Source organism: Aythya marila, assembly GCF_965140915.1.
Source record: "Aythya marila genome assembly, chromosome: 10".
Taxonomy (NCBI): Eukaryota; Metazoa; Chordata; class Aves; order Anseriformes; family Anatidae; genus Aythya; species Aythya marila.
In genome coordinates this window covers 17,226,739-17,246,880 of record NC_139051.1, presented here as the reverse complement: position 1 = coordinate 17,246,880, position 20,142 = coordinate 17,226,739, and the positions used below count along the sequence as shown (strand labels likewise).

At 40.8% G+C, this 20,142-nt stretch overlaps 1 protein-coding gene across 4 annotated transcripts in view; it reads left to right on the top strand.

Moving 5' to 3' along the window:
* The window catches only part of VGLL4 (vestigial like family member 4), a 90,669-nt gene extending 72,566 nt beyond the window's left edge, over positions 1–18,103 (top strand). For all 4 annotated transcript variants that reach the window (XM_082768618.1, XM_082768617.1, XM_082768616.1 and 1 more), the window contains 3 exons: positions 10,186–10,411; positions 13,687–13,807; positions 15,476–18,103. In XM_082768618.1, the coding sequence (XP_082624744.1) occupies positions 10,186–10,411; positions 13,687–13,807; positions 15,476–15,744 (616 nt within the window). In that variant the 3' untranslated portion in view covers positions 15,745–18,103. The remainder of the gene's footprint in view (positions 1–10,185; positions 10,412–13,686; positions 13,808–15,475) is intronic.
* The last annotated feature ends 2,039 nt before the right edge of the window (positions 18,104–20,142 follow it).

The window sequence follows — 20,142 nt, the reverse complement described above, 5'->3', positions numbered from 1 at the left end:
GTTTTTTTTCCCCCCGGGCTGAAGGCGCTGCCGGCCCAGCCTCCTTTCGTTTTCTCTCCCGCCGCGGCTCCCGGCCCCGCCGTGCCGGGACTCTTATCGTGACGAGGGGCGGGCCCCGCGCCGCCGCCGCTCGCCAAGTCCGTGAGGCCCCGGGGGGGGCGCGGCGCTGCCGGCCGCGGGCGGTGCCGGGCACGGGGCGGGCCCTGCGCCCCGCCGGGCCGCCTGTCGGCGAGGGCTTATCGCGACAGAGGAGCGCCGGGGAAGCGAAGGGGCTCGCCGCGATTGAAGTGCGGAGGCTTTGACCTCAGCCGTTTGGCCGCTTCCCCCGGTGGAAAATTCTGCTGGAAGCCGCCGCGCTTTGTAGTTGCCGTGCTGTTGAATAAACGAGATCGCCGTGGCCACGCTGCCTGCACAGTGCTCACATGGCGCCTCCAGCACCACAGACTGACGCTGCAGCACAGCAGCGCTCCATAGGTGCCTGTCCACAAGGTACCCGTGGTGCCCAGCTAGGTACAGGTGCCCACCTAGGTAGATGCTGTGCCCAACTAGGTAAATAAAACACCCAAAACACGAGCCCAAAGCTCCCTGTTTGCCCACTGCCCACGGGCCTAAGCCCGGAGCTGGGCTTCACGCGTCCCGTCACAGCGCCAGAGTGTGGAGCGCCTGGTTAGGAGAGGAGAGGGGGGAGGTGGGATGATTTCTACACGCCATGAGAAAAACTTTCCAAAACATCTGGGAGAAGTCTCAGAACACACTAATTACTGCTTCATGTAGCCTTTAATGTGGCACAGATGTACAGTTGCTGCAAATAATGGGGCAGTCGCTCATTGCAGTCAAGTTAAGGTCGGTTCCCCTGCTCCTATCAAAGTCCTGCCGTTGTGTTCCTTGGCCCTCGCTCATGGCCTCTGTGGGCACGCGTTGCTTCATCCCATCTGAGAGAAGGAGCGACGCTTCCTGACCCTTGCTGTCACAGGTTTCACATCAGTAACATTTAGTGTTCACAAATCAGTCTTTTTGGAAGGGTGGAAACAGAAAGCCCAGATGCTTTTTCATGTGATCTGTTTTTTCTGACTGAAGGTTCCCCTAAGCCAGAAGCGAGGTGAAGCTGTTGACTGCAGAATTTGACAACCTTTGGCTTGGGCACTTCGAAAGCAGGAGTAACTGATGTGAGGTGCTGCTGCTGTGGCTGCTTTGGTTATCAGCTTCTCACAGGAACTATTTTACTATATTGCTAGGAGTAGTTGTGCAAAATGTAATGAAGCTGTTAGTGCATTTATAGTGCTTCTAGAGGTTCCAGTAGTTCAGATTTTATTAGCAATTACAAACAGTTTCAATAAAGTTTTAATGAAATGTTTATTTGTTTTATAAAACAGCCCATGAAAAATCTTAAAAAAAAAAAAAATAAATAATAAAGTTATTTAAACACTATTTCTTGTCTAAAGGTCTAAAGCCTGGTTTTTGGATATTTTTGAAATCTCTGTCTGAAATTGAATGAATGTGCATTCTCAGCTTTCCCTGCTTCACATCTGCTAACATTACATTGTGCATCTGATGGAGAGAAACCATAATTTCTAGGCATTAATGATCCAGGCCCATTTTCCTTTTTCTCTTAAGAATTGTTCATGCTGGAAAACAAATCTCTATAATCCTATCTCCTGACAATTTGACACAGTTAATTCCAGCACTCTGACCTTATTTCCAGAATAGCTTGTGTTGTTAAAGCTCTTCCTAAGTAAACTTTCCATTCTCATGTTGACATCTTTTACTTTGCACTTCGTGTATTTGAAGAAAATGATTAATCTGCTCCTCAGCCCTATGAGTCCATCTGTTGAAATCTTCTGTGTGATTGAACTAACTAAAATCCATATGCTTTTGCAAATTTGGGGTTCTTGGATTGACTTAAGCTAGTTTCAACTTTTGCAAAAATCATTGCATGACAGGTGTTAAGTAATGAATGCAAGTATTTTATATTTTTTTTTCAAATCAAAAAGTAGAAAATATTGTAAGAAAATGTAACTGCCATTTTTTATTTCCTCTAACAGTTCTGCACAGTTTCACCATTGAGTTTCAACACCACCAAGTTTTCCCAGAGCCTGCAGAACAGACTGTGATGTACCCTGGCAATATTGAGCACACATGTATGTGGCTAATCTCGTTGCACTAGGGCATGACCCGCTGCCGTGTGTATTTTATATGCAAGCTTTCTCCTGACATTGGCCCATAGTTTTCTCTGTGTGATCATAAATAGTTTTTACAGTATTTTCCAGTGACTCGGTATGAAAGGTTTGTTGCATGTGCCAAGTTTGACTTCAAAAGGATGTTAACATGGCTGAAGTATAAAAGCTGCACGTGACCCAGCACATGAATGAGCAGAATGTAAGAGGAATTGCCTGCCAGAAGTTCTTGGGTGGGCATTGCAGTTAGCTATAAAATGATTAATTTGTACCCGTCTCTGAATCTTTCCAGTAACCCCTCTGACCTTCTTTTCTCCTCGAAGCCTCTTCACTCTTTCCTTAAACTGCTGGATTTTCCTTCCTGTTTGTTAGAAATTTTAGGGAAAGTTTGAAGTGTCTCTGTAACCTCATCTTTTATCGCTTTCTTTTCTGGATGTTTTTCTCCTCTGAGCAATGCAAAGTGCCTTATGGATGCGAAACAGCTCAGACTTCTGCACAGATAGTTCTAGTTTCCATGCCGGTGGTGACTTCCCTTTCTAGATCAGGTCCTTTTCATCCCAATATATGCGGTAGCCTGACTTGCACTCCAGATGTCAACATTGGCTGGCTTCCCTCTCTTTCATCAGCTTAATTTGACTTTCTCAGAATTAGATTATTGTGCCTTCAAGCACCCAGGTACTATGGTGACTTGTGTATAATTTGCTTTTGAGACAGAAATGAGACCTTAGTTCTGGGTCCTGACAGGCAAGCCTAGGATTGCGTGTCAGGTCTGCATTGATCTGTATGAGGTTTGTAGTTTTACTGCAAATATCTTCCAAAAAAGAAAAGAAAAAAAAAAAGTACTCTGTAATTTCAGTACCCGTGTGTTGTAAGGACAGACTGCAGCCTCTGCAGAGCCTTTTTCCAGCTCTGTAGCATCTACATCTTCTGTCTTCTGGTCTTCGCAGTTGGCAGAAATGGTTCTTCTCTTATGTATTTTTTAGGATATCGTGTGTTTTTTCAAACGAAACCAGAGCTACTTTGTTGTTGCTCTTTGAGTAGAGTTATGGGGAGGTGGCTGCATCAGGTAAATCTTAAAGGTTCAGTTATTTCTCCTGTCGCCCCTCCAAGAAACATGCTGTTCTGTGACACCATGTTAAATAATTAGAGCAAGGAAGCCAGGGATGTCATGTCACAGTTTAAAGAACCAGAAGGATTTTTTTCTTTGGCTAATGAGACTGGCTGAGTACTTTTTTTTTTTATCCCCAAATCGCTAAAAACCCAGAGCAGATGAGAGCTGTAGTCAGATGTTAGTTTCCACCTAGATCCCAAAGTTTAACAACATGTTGAAGAAATGAAATGGGCTCATGTTTACATTCCTGAAATCGTAGCCACAATGGTGCATTTTAAGAAACTTTTTTTTTTTTTTTTTATCATTACTGCAATGTCCTGTTATACTTGGACACTCGTTATTGCGGTAATACTGAAATGCTGGAACTTTCTGTCATTCTCCTTTTTCAGATGATTGTCTTTTTTTAATTTAATTTGTCAACAGGCTAATTCATCTATACTGTTAACCTCAGCAGAACAAAATAGATCGCTTACCATTTCAGATTTTTTGCAGATATTTACTGTATATTACAATTTGCTATTGACAGCTCAGGTATAACCTCACATAAGACCTCTTCAAAAAGTTATGGTACTTCAAAATAAGCCATCACGTGCTGACTTGAGGAGGTTTGGAGGTGACTGAGCAGCCAGTGGAAGAGCAGAGCAGAAATAGCAGTGGGTGAACAGAGATTTGGGTGATTTCCTTTTCCTTTTTTTGATGTAAGCAGGATCTGGGATTGCGTTAATTGATTTTACTGTACATTAGATTTAGATTTCAGTTTTGTGGGTTTGGCTTTTGACTAAGGTCTTACATCATGTGGTTCTCTTGCATTCTTTCATACTTGTGTGTATTACACTTTCAGGAAGCACTTGTGTGTCGCTTGCTGCAGGCAGGCAGTGATGGGATGCTCCTTTATGTGTTTTACAGCTTATTCTTTATTTCTTTCTTTTACTGTGATTTATTGTCTCCTGGCTGATTACATTTGGAAGTAACTATCCACTCCAAGGTTTAAACTCTGAAAAATCTTGGTTTAGCAAGGATAAATTTAGAAAGTCTGACCTATATTTGTATGTAAGGTTATCCTAGTTCTTGTTAATATGTTTTGATTGTTTTATTTAAGTTGACTTCTCATCTCAAAGGGTTTTCCACTGGCTATAGCAGTAAGCTGAAAAAAAAATAAATCATAATTTGAAGTTTAATGGGAAGGAACTGCAACCTTCTGATTACAGAGGGTGGAGAGAGCAGGGGGGAAATCAGTAGTGCATGCATACCTCTGAGCTTAAAGAACTTGTGTAAGTATGATGCTTAACTCTCCAAACAGCCTGATGGTCAAGAAAAATTCAAAAGAACAAAAGCGCTTTTCAGGGAAGAGTGAAGTTTAATTATAGGTGGCTGGAGAAGCTTTGAGGCAGTGCTTAACTTCCTGGGTGCCTTTGCTGAGTTGTTTCTAGCCAGAGATGGTCAGTGAAAACTTTGCCACCTGCTTATCCACTAGAATGGGGGACGAACTGGCAGATTTGCCAGATGCAGACCTTGGTTAAAGATCACTGGGCAGCCAGCTGGACCGGGAGCTGCTGTGCTGCAGGGCTCTGGCAGTCCTAACACATCCTCCAGAGCCACAGCGTAGAGCTGCTGTAGCAGTGCTGTGAGCAGGGCATTAGCAGAGCTCAGCCACCCCTTTTATCTGCCTTAGGCAGAACCAGAGTTCTAGGTAGGGCAAAAGTTCCCCTGCAGGGGGGATGCACCAAACAAGTAACACTGAAATGGCAGTGGTGGCAGAAAAAAAAAAAAAAAAAAGGGGGGGAGGTGTTCTTTATCTTTGTTAGGAAACCATATCGGATGTCCAGAGAACATGCCCATGTTCTGTAGAGGAAACGATTCCTGCAAAAACAATCATCTGTTGCAAATCGCCTACATGGAAGCTTTTTGGGATGGAGTGCTAAGCCATAAAAAGGAAGGGCTACTCAACGTAAGAGGGAGGCACAGAGCTTACAGAAGGTGAGGAAAAAGGGTCCTGCACTTAGGCGGCCGCCAGTCAAGGGAGACCGGGTTTGAAGAGCTGTTTGGGCTGGTTTTCATGTCCTGAATGCTTCAGGTAATTGGCTGACACATGGCAAGCAAAAAGCTAATATTTTCAGGTTTCTGTTGTTTGTTTCTTTTTTAAGGAAATTTAGATTGCTTAAAAAAATATGCGTAAGGACAACTTAGGATTTTCCCCCTCTGGATATATATCATTGTATTTTGCAATATCTTCTGTTCTTGTTTTGCCACCTCACAATAACAGCAGCAATGCGTATGAATGGCTGGGTCTGCAGGAAGTGACCGAGGAGACACTTTGTATCAGTGGCCTATAAATCCTTAAGTGGTCTGGAACAAAAGCAGCTGTCCTCTTTCAAGCCTGAGTGTTAGTGAGTAAGTACAGTAGATGATGTCAGAAAATGAACATTATAAAGGATGCCAAAAATAATAATATTTGAATTAAGTTACACAAATGAAATAGTTTTCATTTAGCAATAGCATAGCATGCATTGTGTTTGTGTGAAGAAAAACATCTTACATGCTAATTAAGAAGCAATGTAAGTGGATACTTGTTCTTTCTGCAAGAGAAACACACTCCTACAATACAACCATTTCAAGTTAGAGCTCTGTTTCTGCCAAAGGGAGTGTGAAACGTCTGTGATTTCTTCACTTGGAGGTACAGTAATACTTTTGGCATCTGTTCCTTAGCAATCTAAGGCTGGAAGTGAGTGTAAGCAAAACTGTCCCCTTCGGTGGGCCTCTTTTTTTCCTTTTCCTTAAGCAGTTGGCAGAGTTAGCCTGTTCCTCCAGGACAAGTGTGAATTACCGCCGCTTGGTGCCAGTGGACAGAACAGCTGCGTTTAAAGGTTGTACAGAAAATATCTAAGAACAATGCATTTTAGCTACTTCTGAACTGCTTCCGGCAGAGGACTGAAACATTGCTTTCAATTACCAAACGTTGAGAAGTGAACTGAAGCAGGCTTTGAGCTAGCAGTCAGGATGTGTGTGGTTTTGGTATGACATGCATCTGAGCACATGATGCTTGGTAAGTGCTGGAGCCTCGGTTATGATTCATTGGGGAGAAACATGGAAAACAGCGTCTGTTTTTCAAGTGCTGGAGAAATGAATTTAAGGCTGGAGTTGTATAATTTTGCTAAAATAAACCTGCAAGTAGCTTGGATAACTCCATTAGAAGGGAGGTAAGGGTGACACGTAAGGCTGTGGCGGTGCTGTCCCACTGCCTGATGCTGGCTCAGCTCCCCCCTGACACCGAGAGCTGTGTTCCAGCCTGTGGAGATGCACTGGCGGATGCACCTCTGAAGGCGGGGTCCAAGTTAGGTAACTGATGGCTTTTAAGACAAAGTGGAGTCGGGGGTTGGTAAAGCTGTTTGGAATTTTCAAATTATTTTCCAAACATGGCCAGAAATCCTCCTTTGTAACTTTCTGACCCTGCATTTGAACTAAGAGATGCATCTCTGTACTCGTTCAGCACGTGGGGGATTTTGAAGCTAATTCACTGTGGTGAAACACAATTATGGTGAAACACATGCAGTTCTGATTGCCTCTTCAGTCAAAGCATCTAAAAGCAGAACAAGAACAGAGCAGTTTTCCAAAACAGAAGTCTCATCACTGTAGTCAGAAGAAAAATATACAAAATATTGTAATGAAATATTTATATCGAATTCTGTTTTCACATAAGTTAATAGAGTAACAGTTTTCATACTGTTCCTGTGGTCTGGCTTTTTAGCAAGAACAGAACTATTTCTAATTTACAAGTTGGGTGCCTCTTTTATAGATAGCCAAATTTGCACTTCCTACATTTTTCAGATTACTTTTCTCAATAATAAAGAGAAAAAAAATCAGTTGAATAAAGGCATTTTTAATAGAAAATTATTTTTAAAGACATATTTAAAACTTAGTAATGTGAAAATAATGAATTTTACATACAGTAGTTTTACAAGTGGAGTCAGATGTCTGTGGGATTTGCTATTTATAGCAGAACAGGAGGGTCTGCAGACTTACTGGTGTGCTTTCACAGGGGCAGAGCTATCACGTTCCTACGCTATGTAGTGCTGTCCAGTTCTGAGCTGGGCTCAGAAAAAATACCTGATGTGGGTGTAGGAACTTCAGGTATTTCTCATTTTTGCCAAGACTATTTATCTTAAGGTAGATGTTGAGCAGATTTTTGAGTATAAATTGTTCTCAGTCTGGGAGTTGTTGCTGTGATGGAGGAGGAGGGAGTTACTTGCCTGCAGAAAGGATCGGGGTGGGGCCTGCTGAGGTTACAGAGAGAACTCTTCTACTTTTAGGTACCTTGCAGGAAGGTCTGTGCTGCTCCCTGCCTTCATGCTGATCCCATTGCCCAGTTTCTTGGTCCCTTCTTCTTCAAAAATGTTTGCAGGAAAGTTCATTCTTTTCGGAAGCAAACCTGGCAGCCACCAGTATTCAGGGCCGTGACTATTTGTTTGAAGGAGGGGTGAAATACTGTGTAAAACAGTGAATTTATTTTGCTTGGGAATTGGGTAGGTTTGTTCACCTCTGGCCACTGGACAGCCTTCTCTCTCATCTCCCTCATGTAAATGCAGCTCTAACAAGTTGAAATCACAGTTCTAAGGAAAAAACAAAAACAAAAACAACACAAACTGGTGTAGGTACGTTTTTGGTTTCATTTTACAAGTATTTTTGGTGGAGAAAACAAAGTTCTTCCTTTGAGAACTAGCTCATGCTTATTAAGACAAAGTACAATCCCTCTGACATTCTGAGCAGGGTTTGTTTTTTGTTTAATTTGAGGCAGTGGAAAGTAGGAATCTACTGTAGCTGTATTTGATTTTTTTTTAGCCTCCGAATTGTTATTTAAATTGCAGTAGACCAGTAATATTTAGTTGAAAATCAAGGTTTTGGCTTGCAGACACCAAAGATAGTGCGTTGCAGTGAGAAGAATGAGCCATCCCTACACAGCATCTCCGCCCTTCTCACTTGAACAGCAATTTTGGTGCTGCCTTTCCACATGTTACATACCAGGCTCTCTGACGGCTGTTGCCCAGGTACGAAAGCAGTCCGTAAAGGCGTACTGTTTGTCAGCCTGCTTCTCAGGGGGTAGTGAAGGATTACAGCTTGTTGAGTGTTCATTGGAAGTCTTCTGCACTGTAACTTAAGATGAGGCTACTGTACTTTAAATATAGTCTGTTTTGCTGCCACTAAGTCACACGCTTTCATCAGTCATTGGCTCAGAGCAACGCAATCCTGAGCTCTCTCTCTTCTGAATGCTGATACTGTAAAGTAGTCTTGTGTTCTGAAATGGTACCAAAGCTGACAAAAGACCTAAATGTAATACTGAGAATGTATTTCCTTGTGGTTTGCGTGCTGCTTTGTAGCATCTAAATCTGGCCTATAAAGAGGGATTCAAGACACACATGATTTTCAGAGAACATCTTGGGCACCAGCTGTGAAACCTTAAAGGTGAGGTTTGATGGTTGGTTCTGCTGATCTGCAGCTTCTCAGTTACGGGACAAGCAATAGCTGGGGGGCAGGGGGCTGAACGGCTACAGATTGTATCCCTATTCTGGTGACTGTTCCCCATATAACCCTGCAAGATTTCTATATTTCTATAGCATTTTTTTAATAACCCTGGCGTTCCGCATTTTCCTCTGTTTGCATAGCTTCCCCCCCTTCAGCCCTTACCATTCCTTTTCTGAGACTCTCGGGCGTTGCAATAGGCAGCATCTTCTTGGATTTGTAACTTGTTCCAATACTGGATACTATTCGTACATCCATATTTCCATTATCAGAGAAAGCATTTTTCTATTTCTTTTCTGTCTCTGCCTAACATTCATCAGAGCACTTTTAAAGATTGTTCCTGTGTATTAATTTGCTGTGATGCACTTAAAAATTAGGGGAAAAGCGTGTAAATGGATTTCACTCATTTCTGCGATAGACATTCAGGGAACTTTAGCAAGAGCTGCTGAAGACAGATCGTATTTTCCAAGGAACCAGCTTTCTCCTCTAGTTCTTCCTTATGTGAAGGCCGGGCTGAGGTTGGTATTTTCCACCAAGGCAGTGGCTATAGCAGCATGCAGCTGGGGGCTGTGCCAGGCTGCCAGCCGTACCCATCTTACCTCGGCATTTGCCGGCAGCTGCGAGTGGCTGCCCTCACCAAGGCGGAGGAAGCACTGTTCCTTTGACGTGCTGCTTTCCCTTTCAAGAAGGGGTGAACACTTGACACCATACTTTATGGGCGTATGGAAACTGAAATATCTCATGAGTACAAGATCAGATTTTGTTAATTGCAATGAGTGACAGCCTAACTGCGCGAGTACTGCCGCTGAGTTTTATCGTTCAGCAGGAGTTTGAAATGACTCTTCTAAAGGCTAGCTGTAATAATTAGATGTGCAGTATAGTGTGCTTCTTCCATTTGCTGCTTTGAAAATTGTGCTTCCTGCTTTGACTCACTGTATTTGTTGGTATCAACCCATGTCTTTTGAGTAAAAAACACTTTTGGGCTTCAGCAGTGCTTAGAGAATACTGCAGTGTTAGGGGGCGGAGCTGGACTAATGGTATTTTAAATGTGAGGGTGTCCGATCTTAACAGATCAGTTATTACCAGTTGTTGTTTTAGCTCAGTGCATTTAGATAAATATCTTAGGAAATTATAAAAAAAAATTCTGAAGAATTCTGAAAAAAAACACAAGTTGGTTGCCGGAGCTTGCAGGTGTGAATCATGTGCTTGTCTTTGCTGGGGGGTGACTGGATAGACCAGGGGTACCGTAATGAGGGATGCTGCACCCCCCCAGGCCAAGCAACATGCCCTTCCTCACCTTTCTTAAAGGGATTGAATGCTGCATATGTCATTACAGCTTGTAAAAAATCAGTAAGTCCTCTGACTTTTTTCTCTTTCTTGTATCAGAAACAAGACTGCCAACGGAGATTACCGGAAGGAGCACAGAGAGAGGAGTCGCAGCCCAATAGAGAGGGCTGCTGCCCCAACGATGAGCCTTCACGCCAATCACGCCATGTACGCCTCAATCCCAAGCTTGACCATGGATCAACCTCTAGCACTGACCAAAAACAGCATGGATGCAACCCGAACAGTCGGCATCACACCTACACTGACTTCTGTGGAACGGCAGCAGGTACGGGCTTCTAGAAGCTCTGGGTGGTTGTAGAAATCCTTGCTGTAGGCACAGAGAGGACTTCCCAGACGTAAGCAGAACATGTTGTGAGCTACAATAATAGGCGATACAATTCTGCAGGCAAAGTGTATTTAAAAAATGCACAGCAAATGCCACAGCTCAGTGTGTTCTGTGTGAGTAAGTTCTGGTGTTTAAATGTATGTCAGAGAGTTCCTAGCCGCCCTGCTGCTTCTGATGCTTTACTAAGCTTTTGAACCCATGGGTTTGAATTGGGAATGCAAAGTCTGAGTTGCTCTGTGGATAAGCAAGGTTCCAGTACCTGTTAGGCAATAACTGATGCAATTCAGAGGTAAAGAGGGTTTTTATTTGTGCTCCCACTGGCAATCCATGAGTGCATTTCTACCCTTTATCCAGCCAATGGCTGCTATGTACCAGCTTTACCCTGCCAGGACTGCTGAGGAAGAGGTGACAGAAAAGGCATTAAATACAATTTTGCACTGAATTTTTCAAGTGAAAGAAGGTGGAGTGACATCAGTTGTCTCAGCCGGCCAAAAGCATTCACTGTGTTGTTCCAGACCAATGTTGGATCACTATTTCATGATGACTTTTCCTAAAGCAAAGTGTAATGATCTTTGATAATGTTACACTTCATTTCCACATGCAGGAATGGTTTTTGTTTTGCTTTTGGCTGGCTGGCTGGTTGGTTGTTTTGTGGGTTTTTTTTGTTTGTTTTGTTTTGTTTTGTTTTGTTTTGTTTTTGTGTGTGTGTGGTTTTTATTATTTATTTTTTATTTTTATTTTTATTTTGCTTGCCATCATATACATTGTATTTGTTTTCCTTGAGAACTGCTGAAGATGAGCCATCTCTGTGCAAGTTATACAAAAACAGTTTTCTTATGTGCCAGACGTGCTTTTATCCTTCTCACAAGTGGGGAGGTGAAGTAAGATAATTGAGTTGTGATGAGAAATTAAATTGGCCCATGTACCCAAGCTCTTCCTTCCTTCCTTCCTTCCCTCCTTCCTCACCTACAATGATGTATTGCAAAGGGTAAACACTTGGAGTGGATGGTCTTTTGGAGGTTGTCTTTTTTTATAAGCAATTTGTTGAAAGCCTTTTTCCCCTGGAGCATATACTTTACATCTACTGCATACGTTTTAACATGGTTGGCTACATACACTCATCTTTTATATTTTGCTGTGCCAAAATGCCTAGCTTTACACTAGTGTCACTGATATCTTGCATCAGTTGGCACCAGGTCACAGAGTTATTGTTCTGTGCAGAACAGCTCCTCTTTGCTCTCAGCATTCAGTGATGACAGAAGAGGAAGGGACAGGCTTCCACTGACGACACTGGTGCCCTTTGATAGTGTTACTGCTGCTCCTCAGCTTGGCAGCTCACACCGCTGACACTCTTCTATTTTAGTGTTTGACTTGGGCTCACTCCTATTGCCTATTACCAGATTCTTCTCTATTTTGTTATCTTTGACATTTTGAGCTAGATTACAATCTATTTTCTTGAGGAAGTAGGATGTTGAGGTAATACCTTGCCAAGATCACAGAGTAGAAATCATAAAAAGAAGAAAAATGTATTGAACAATAAGAAACCCTACATTTTTATTTGTTTGTTTGTTTGTTTGTTTTTACCTTAGCACCTTGAATGAAATTTCATTTTACTGTATATTTCTGACAGAGAACAGGAAAAAATACCTTCCAATTTTAGGCAGTGTACAGGTGCTGTAGTCACTGTTGCTAAGTTCTCAGCTTCTCATCTCAGTATTTATATACAAATAGGTACAGTCTGCTCAGTGCACCTGTACACCCAGAATCATACCAGGGGATTCTGTAAGATGCTTTATCCCTCCCTCTCAAATTGTTTGTGGTATTGGTACATGCATTCCTGAAACAAGCTCTCTTGTTACTTCTCTCTACTTCTCACGTCTTGAATATCTAAAAATGCATGCATACAGTGCCCAAACAGCTTCTTAGAGGCACAAAATTTCACCCCTTATAAAACAAACAAACAAACAAACAAACAAAAAAAAACCTGCCATACATGAACTTCTTACAGAAAAATCAAAGAACTCACTAGTTTTTCTTTACTTTTTGACTTTTCTGTTAGTGCAGTAAGATGTGAATAGCATTTGTTCTGATTGTGTCCAGACAATAATAATTTGATAGAGTTAAATCTTCACTTGAAAGCTCATCTCGTTTACTTTGGTCTTGCTCTTACTCTGTCTAGACTAGAGGACCACTAAACAATGAAAACTCTTGCCTTCATCATTTACTTTATATGGTGTTAGGTAAAATCATGATTTTTGCAGGTTTGCTGTGGAGATTTATAAAATGGACAAGAAATTAAAACTGTGTTAATTACATTAATTCTGTTAGTCTTTTGCACACTGAACAATTAACTTGAATTGAGTACAGCAGAAGGGACTCCTTATGTAACAAAATATACCAAAGATGCAAAGCAAAAATAGTTCAATACCTGCATTATTTCCCTTTAGCCATCTGGTGAAACTGGGACATTTCTTTTCCTAAGGCATTGTTTCAATATGACATTTACATGCTAAAGAGCTGTAAGGAGAGCAGTTTGTATTTACGCTTTGTAGAAAGTATACATAGTGGAATTAAAATTATGTGAATACATATTTTGATTAATTTGCATGTATTTCATTGAATGAAAAAGGATGATCATTAATTAGTGCTAGAGAGGCAGATTAATTTCAACAGGAAAGTACTTACAGTCAAAACTTGCTCAGGAGCTTTTAATATTTTATACTTCTTGGCTTCTTGTTTTGTGGCTGAAGTACAGAATTAGGCTAACTTCTGAATGAAAAATGATGCCATTAAAACTTGGTTAACACTCAGAAGGTGCATACCTTTAAAATTTGTCCTGTAATCCCAAGGATGTGGATAAATAATGAAATAAGCATTTAGTGCTGCATATGTAATGCATACAAAATTGAAACTGTCCTTACAAAAATCACCTTAATGCTTTTATACCATCTGTTTTTTTGTATGGCGGCTTGCCACTTAAATAACTAAGAACCATTACAGAAATGTAATGTATTTTTTAATGAGACAGACGGAAATAATAGCTGAATATTTGGGATATTAATGCACTTTATTGAACTGGATATTCCATGAGTTACTTCAGTGCTGGGATTCAGTTCGGTTATGTACATATCAACTGATTCTGCAGTGTTGTGCTCCTGTACAGGTTTGTCTAACTATCTCACTGAGTGACAGTTTACTTTCTTCTTCCACGTTAGAACCGTCCATCTGTCATTACGTGTGCTTCTGCCAACAACCGGAACTGCAACCTCTCCCACTGCCCCATTGCTCACAGCGGCTGCGGTTCGGCTGTGCCTGCCTACAGAAGACCCTCTAGCAGTAAGTTACCTGTCAGCATTCAAACTGCCTGACTGATTACATGTGGAGGCCAGCAAAATCATTCACTAACTTTAACTGTGTAGGCACTGGTGTATTACCAAGAATAAAAGGAGGTGAAAGAATAGGCAAGTCTTTTTCTCTACCCAGAGGCGTACCAGCACAGGTGCCCTCTGCAGTATTTCTAACCATCAGTGCCATGCCACAGCAGAAGGCAGGGAGAAGTGTTCTTTTTTCTTAATTTGCTAAGTTTTTATTTTTTTTAAACAACACCAAAACACAAGCAAGCATACAGCCAAATAAGTCATTCTATTTATTTTACTCTAGCTGACAAACAGCAAGCAGACAGGACCAGCAAATCCAACCGTGTTTTAGTTTCCCCAGCCTTTCAGTAGTCAGTGGATATTTATGATTCAGCTGCAGTCAGAAAAATCTTTTCCTGTAGATACAAATACTCTTCCAAAGCACATACCCTCCACCTTTCTCTGCATGGATAACACAACATGTTTTGGCGGGCAGTTCCTATAGCAACCCAGGGATGGCATTTTCTGCCTTCCATGCAATTCATGCAGTGCATGCTGGCGAACCTTGGAAAATCTGTGTTCAATTTCTCTCAGTGTGTGGCTAGGGGAAGAGCACAGTCTTCTTCCTATTGGGTTGTAGCTACTGATGCTGAGATTTGGCACACAGCCTTTCAGACAGAATGCCCTGGGTTGGTTCAACTCCTTGGCAGCTTCATCAGCCAGAATGTGGCAATGTAAGAGCACCAGGATGACATGCATAGGGACCTAAAAGACCATGATAGGATTTATTTACTTATTTTAAAAGATTGATGTAGTGTTGAAAACTGGAATTAGAAGCTGAAGTGAGACCCTGGGGGATACATTACACCTGGAGATAGCGGCAGTTAGAGATCTAAGACAGAAGTTTTCTAGAAAACTGCTGTTACTTGTCTAAGGAAAGCTTCTTCACTGAGACCCCAGCTGAAGTTGTACGGGATTTGGAATAGTTAAAAATGTTTCCAGAAAATATTTCTCTCTTGTCACTTGATGAGGTGTTTGTGCGTGATACTGATTTACTGTAGGACCCATCAAACCTTTTTTTGTAGCATGAAGGACAATGGCACAGATCCCATGCTTTTAAGTGTTTTTGAAAGATAATTTAGGCACAGATTTTGTTTCTAAGTTGTAATTTTGCAACTCTCTAATATTTAGTTTGAGGAACTATTTATTGCTATTATTCAAAATCAAGCAGGATGAAACCCTGACATCAGCTTTTGGCATGCAGTAAATTAGGACAGGGTCCTGCTCCCAACTGACTGATTTCAGAAGGCTCGGCAGCTGACTTCAGAAACTGTTCCCATCTTTAATTCTGTTTAAGCCTAAATATAAGTTCTATGTGATTACTTTGGGAGAGGGTTTGCACAGAATCAGAACTGCAGCTGTGTAAAAATCCTGTTACTAATTTAAGGGAGAACAGTAGTTATATAGAAAATACTTACCTGGTGCAGGTCACTCAAAGAAAGAAAGCTCAATTTTTTGTTTTCATTTTATATCCTTCCATCTTCTTCCCTCCCCCTCCACCCCCACTTTCACTACCAGTTCTATAATGATGTAAAGAATTCCTGCCTGCACTGAAATAATGCATTTTTTATCTTCTTTCCCTGCCTAGCTACCACTGCCTGTGACCCAGTGGTGGAAGAGCACTTCCGCCGAAGCCTTGGCAAGAATTACAAGGAGCCTGAGCCAGTGGCAAACTCTGTGTCCATCACAGGATCAGTTGATGACCACTTTGCCAAAGCACTTGGGGATACATGGCTTCAGATTAAAGCTGCGAAGGACGGAGTGTCCAGCAGTCCTGAGTCTGCTTCACGGCGGGGCCAGTCTTCCCCTTCCTCCCATATGGTCAATCATAATCACTCGCCCTCCGTAGTCTCATGAAGAGAGGACCGTTACATTTGTGAATTTGCATGGTTTGACTGAGCTTTGAACAGTGCTTAAAATAGTGTTGGGGGAGGGGAGATTAGTTTTCAACACGTTTTTTGTGTACTCACTTTTTATTTGTAAAAGGGTGCCCTTTAAAGATGATAGCAGGAACTATTTCATAAAGATTCATATGATGTAGCATCCTTTTTTCCTGCCTCAATTACCAAAGAAACCTCTGATGCAAATCTGCTGCCCCTTAAAAAATGCACGCTAATCCACAAAAGCCATTACACATAGTTGGTTGACCCAAAAGCTTTTTGCTTGTACTAGCTTCTTGAGACTAGAATTTGTCTGGTTTGCTTACATTGCTTTTTTTTTTTTTTTTTTCCCTCTGTGAAGTACTTTTGTATGTATATACTTGAAAAGAACTGTCATGTATGATTTGCACTATTGGAGGAGGACTGAAGTTGCATAGCAACTTTCTGGTAAGATGCTAATATTTTGAGGGCAAACTGCTGAAAAAAGGGTTTAAGGATGACATTTCTATCAGTTTGATTTTTCTTAAAGCAAAACAGCTTTGGAAGGGGAAGTCTCATACAGGTTATAGGTCTTTCTCTCTTTAGATTTCAGGTGCTTAGTGCTTGCAACTGGACTGCATAATTTACAGAACACGGGCATTTTTTCCTAAACACTGCAGTTTGTTAGAATAGAGCTGAGGTTGGAGGGTTCAATAGTGCTTAACGATGCATGTTTTATGAAAAATAGCTGGTATCTATTAATGTATAGACAGTAAGAATCATAATACTTATTAGCTTTTCTTCAGAATTAGTTTATTTTTGTCAGTAACAATCCTAGATATACTTACTGCTGGTACAGTTGTACTCTATGATATTTGTATTTGATATTCACTTTAGTAGCAGCCAGCAAAAGAGGACAGCCTCAGGACAGGCCTCAAATGACGCAGTTTAGAAATATATGATGCGTGGTACAGGATGCTATAGCTTTGCGCATGACTAAGTAATTGTTTCTGTCTGCAGCACTGTCTGCTTAACAGGAATTTGCTTCCTAAAACTAAGTCTGTGTAATCCACCTTTAACTAGCTGCAGAAACTGCTACCGTTACGTATCTTGGCTGGACAACAGATTGTTACAGTTTGTGAAATATGATCTTTAATTTTTGTAAGCTTATTCATAAACCTATGCCAAGTTGCAGCATACATTCCTCCATTAGAAAACTTTATACAGGTATTACTGCATTTATTATCATTTGCTATATTAATAGCTACTAACTAGAAATTAGGCAATAGAGGCAGGCATAAAAACCACAGCTGTGCTAGTACTAAGAGCTTCTCTTCTTCTTGTTAAGTATAACTACTCTCCCCCATACATTCCATCTTCCCAGTACAGTTGCAACTAGGGCTTTTTTTTTATACTGGGTTACCTGAAATGATTGGTTCAGTGTAGAAAGTTAGAACTAGTTGGAAGATAAACTACATGTGATGTATTATGGACTGTGTTACAGTATTGGGTCCATTGTGGCTTTTATTTTATGGGTTTTTTAAAGTTAAGCTATTTAATTTGGAAAAGGTGCAGGGTAGAAAGATCAGGAGATTGGCTCTTACTCTTGTTGAGAAGGTGGCTGCTCAATTTTCTTTAAAAAATCAAAAAAAAAAAAGGCAAAAAAAAAAAACCCTAAGCCCCCAGTTTTACACATTTCACTACCATCTTACTGGGTAGTCAACGCTTACTTGCTTTGGCATTCAGTACCCTACTCTCTGTAGGAAGATTGTTAAAAAAACACTTTTTTATATAGGTAACTTTAAGACCATCGTTACGCTGTGCGTAAAGAATGTACAGAGAAATTTGTAGGTATTTTTTGAGGAACAATTAATTTGTTAATGATATGTAGCTATTTAATTTTTCCCTTTCCTTTATTGTAATCATTCATTTTTTTGTTTGGAGAAAAAAGTTGATCTTTTTTTTGTTGTAGATTTGTCTGTAATACAGTAAAAGTGCAGGAACACAGTTATTCTATGAGAACACTGCATTAGCATTAATAGCCACTAGTTTGTTATTGCTACAGGCTACTGAGCATTATAACAGTAAAATACTAATACTGTAGATGGACTCTGTGGAAAATGTGACTCCTATATTTCTTTGTAAACACAAATAAGATAATGTTTTTAAAGCTAATATTTTCAATAATAGCTGTTTTACAAGGTTACATTTACTTATCTGAGATAGGTAAATGGATTTGAGGGCAATAAAGATTTAATGTGATATGTCCAGTAAAACATATATTAAAGACAATAATGCCATGAAAGCCAAAGGGTTGGGGGGAGGTGGAAGGAAACTAAACTGAACTCACCATCATGACGTGGTGAAGTTTCTTCACAGAGCCAGGTTATCTACAGTTCAGTTGGAAAGATTCTCTCTGTGTTTGTAAATCTGTAATATACCATTCTTTTGTGGCCTTGTTTCACCTGGAAAAAAAAAAGGTTTGGCAGGCCATCTTTTTTTTTGTACTTAAAAGTAGCCTTAAAGAACAATAAAGTGCTCTTAAATCACAGGTGTGTACATACTCTTCTGTATTGTTTGGTAAGAAAGGAAATTGATTTCTATACTTCATGAGCTGGAAGCAGAAACAAACTACCGTTTATGTCCTGTTTTTTTTTCTTCCGAGGAAACCCATCTCATTTTGGGACTCTGTTACCCTGTTGATGTGACTGGAGATAGCTATATTCGTTTCTTCCTCCCCAGCTAAGGCATTCGCCAAGTAATAGGCTTTCAAACTACAAAGACAACCTGTTGCTGCCACTGCCGTGATGGACAGAAATACCACCAGCTTTAGGAGCACATCCCAGGCCACTGGCAGAACTCCCACTGCTCAGGTCTTTGAGCGTTTGCCCAGTATTGCTTTCCATGCAGAGCTGAGGCAGCTGTTCATCCTCCTAATGTAGCTCACCAGTAACAGCTCCTGAACAGTTTCTGTTTTGGAAAATAGCAGCTAGTCAAGCATTTCTGTGCTGTTTGTGAGAAGACCAATGCGTTTGTTTCCTTTCATTTTGTTTTGTCTCTCAAAGTCTTCAAGTTTTATCTAGAGAACAGAAGTTATTCCCTCAAGACAACAGCTGTATTATAAATGGAGATAGCCATGGTCTTGTGTTTTGGATAAGCAGCATTTCAACAGAAGATCATTCATCTGACAAGAGACCATTAATCCTTAAAAACAATTAATTGTTCTTCTTACCTGATCTAGGGAAAGTTCAGGTGAATCAGGCTGAACCAGGCAAGAAGTCAGAAGAATTTCAACTCTGAATATAGCAGATGTGTCACCAAATTTCCAAAGGGAGCCCCTAAAAATATCAAGAGACAAAGTTACTGTTGTATTGTAGTTGAAATGACTAAGTGCCTTGAAAAACAAAGCAGGCATTACATGCATATACATTGTTGAAGTAAATGGCTATTTTGGGGTGTGGGAGATTCCATGAGAACACATCAAGAATGATTAGTTTAACACATCTGAAAAACCATCCCTCGTTAACTATCCGTGGAAAGAAGCCTAAATACATGCTTGAAGAGTTTTTGGGAGAGAGGCCAACTACAACAAGCCTCACACGCCTCTCAGTCTGCTTTCTGAAGGGAGCTGGTTTCCTTTTAGGAAAAAGACATCCCTACATCAACATTTTGGGGACTACATGAAACAGCATAAGCAGCATTGCTATCTTTCAGGTCAGTACCTTATAGTGTGTTCTACTTTCTACATGGCAAAAGGAAAAATACAGTAATTTGGTTTCTTAACACATTATTTTTCTCATTAGCAGCATGTATACATTTTATACAAAAGCATAGCACCACAGCCCAGAAAACTGGTCTGTACACATACACTTCATAGTAATACTATTTATAATAGCTTATCTTTCCCTGTGAGCAAAATTAAAGGCACCATCCAGCTGTGCTGTTAAACACCACCGCCACCCCCCAATTCTTTTTGCTACTTTAAAATTGTTTTGAATTAATTTCAGAAGACAGATCTGAAATCACACATATACAACAGACTGAGTCGAGATCTTGCTGCATAGCTCAGTGAGTGACCTCTCCTGAATGCAGGGTCTATGTATTTCAAGCTGCTTTAGGGGTCTGAAAATGAACTTTATATGCAAATACATGTAGAAGCTAAACTGGCACAATAACTGTACAAGAGGTGTACGTAACTGTGTATACGGACATATGCACTGTGCTTAGTTGCTGACCTTGTAACTTACCTAATCACTGGAAAACAACGACTGAACCTATCCAGCAGGTTGTGCTTACCCTGTAGGACAGAAAGGACCTAGCGGAATGTTTAGTTCCTTTAAAACAAAAAATATCTGACACAGTAAAGGGAGCTTAAAGACCGTAACAAACTCAAGTT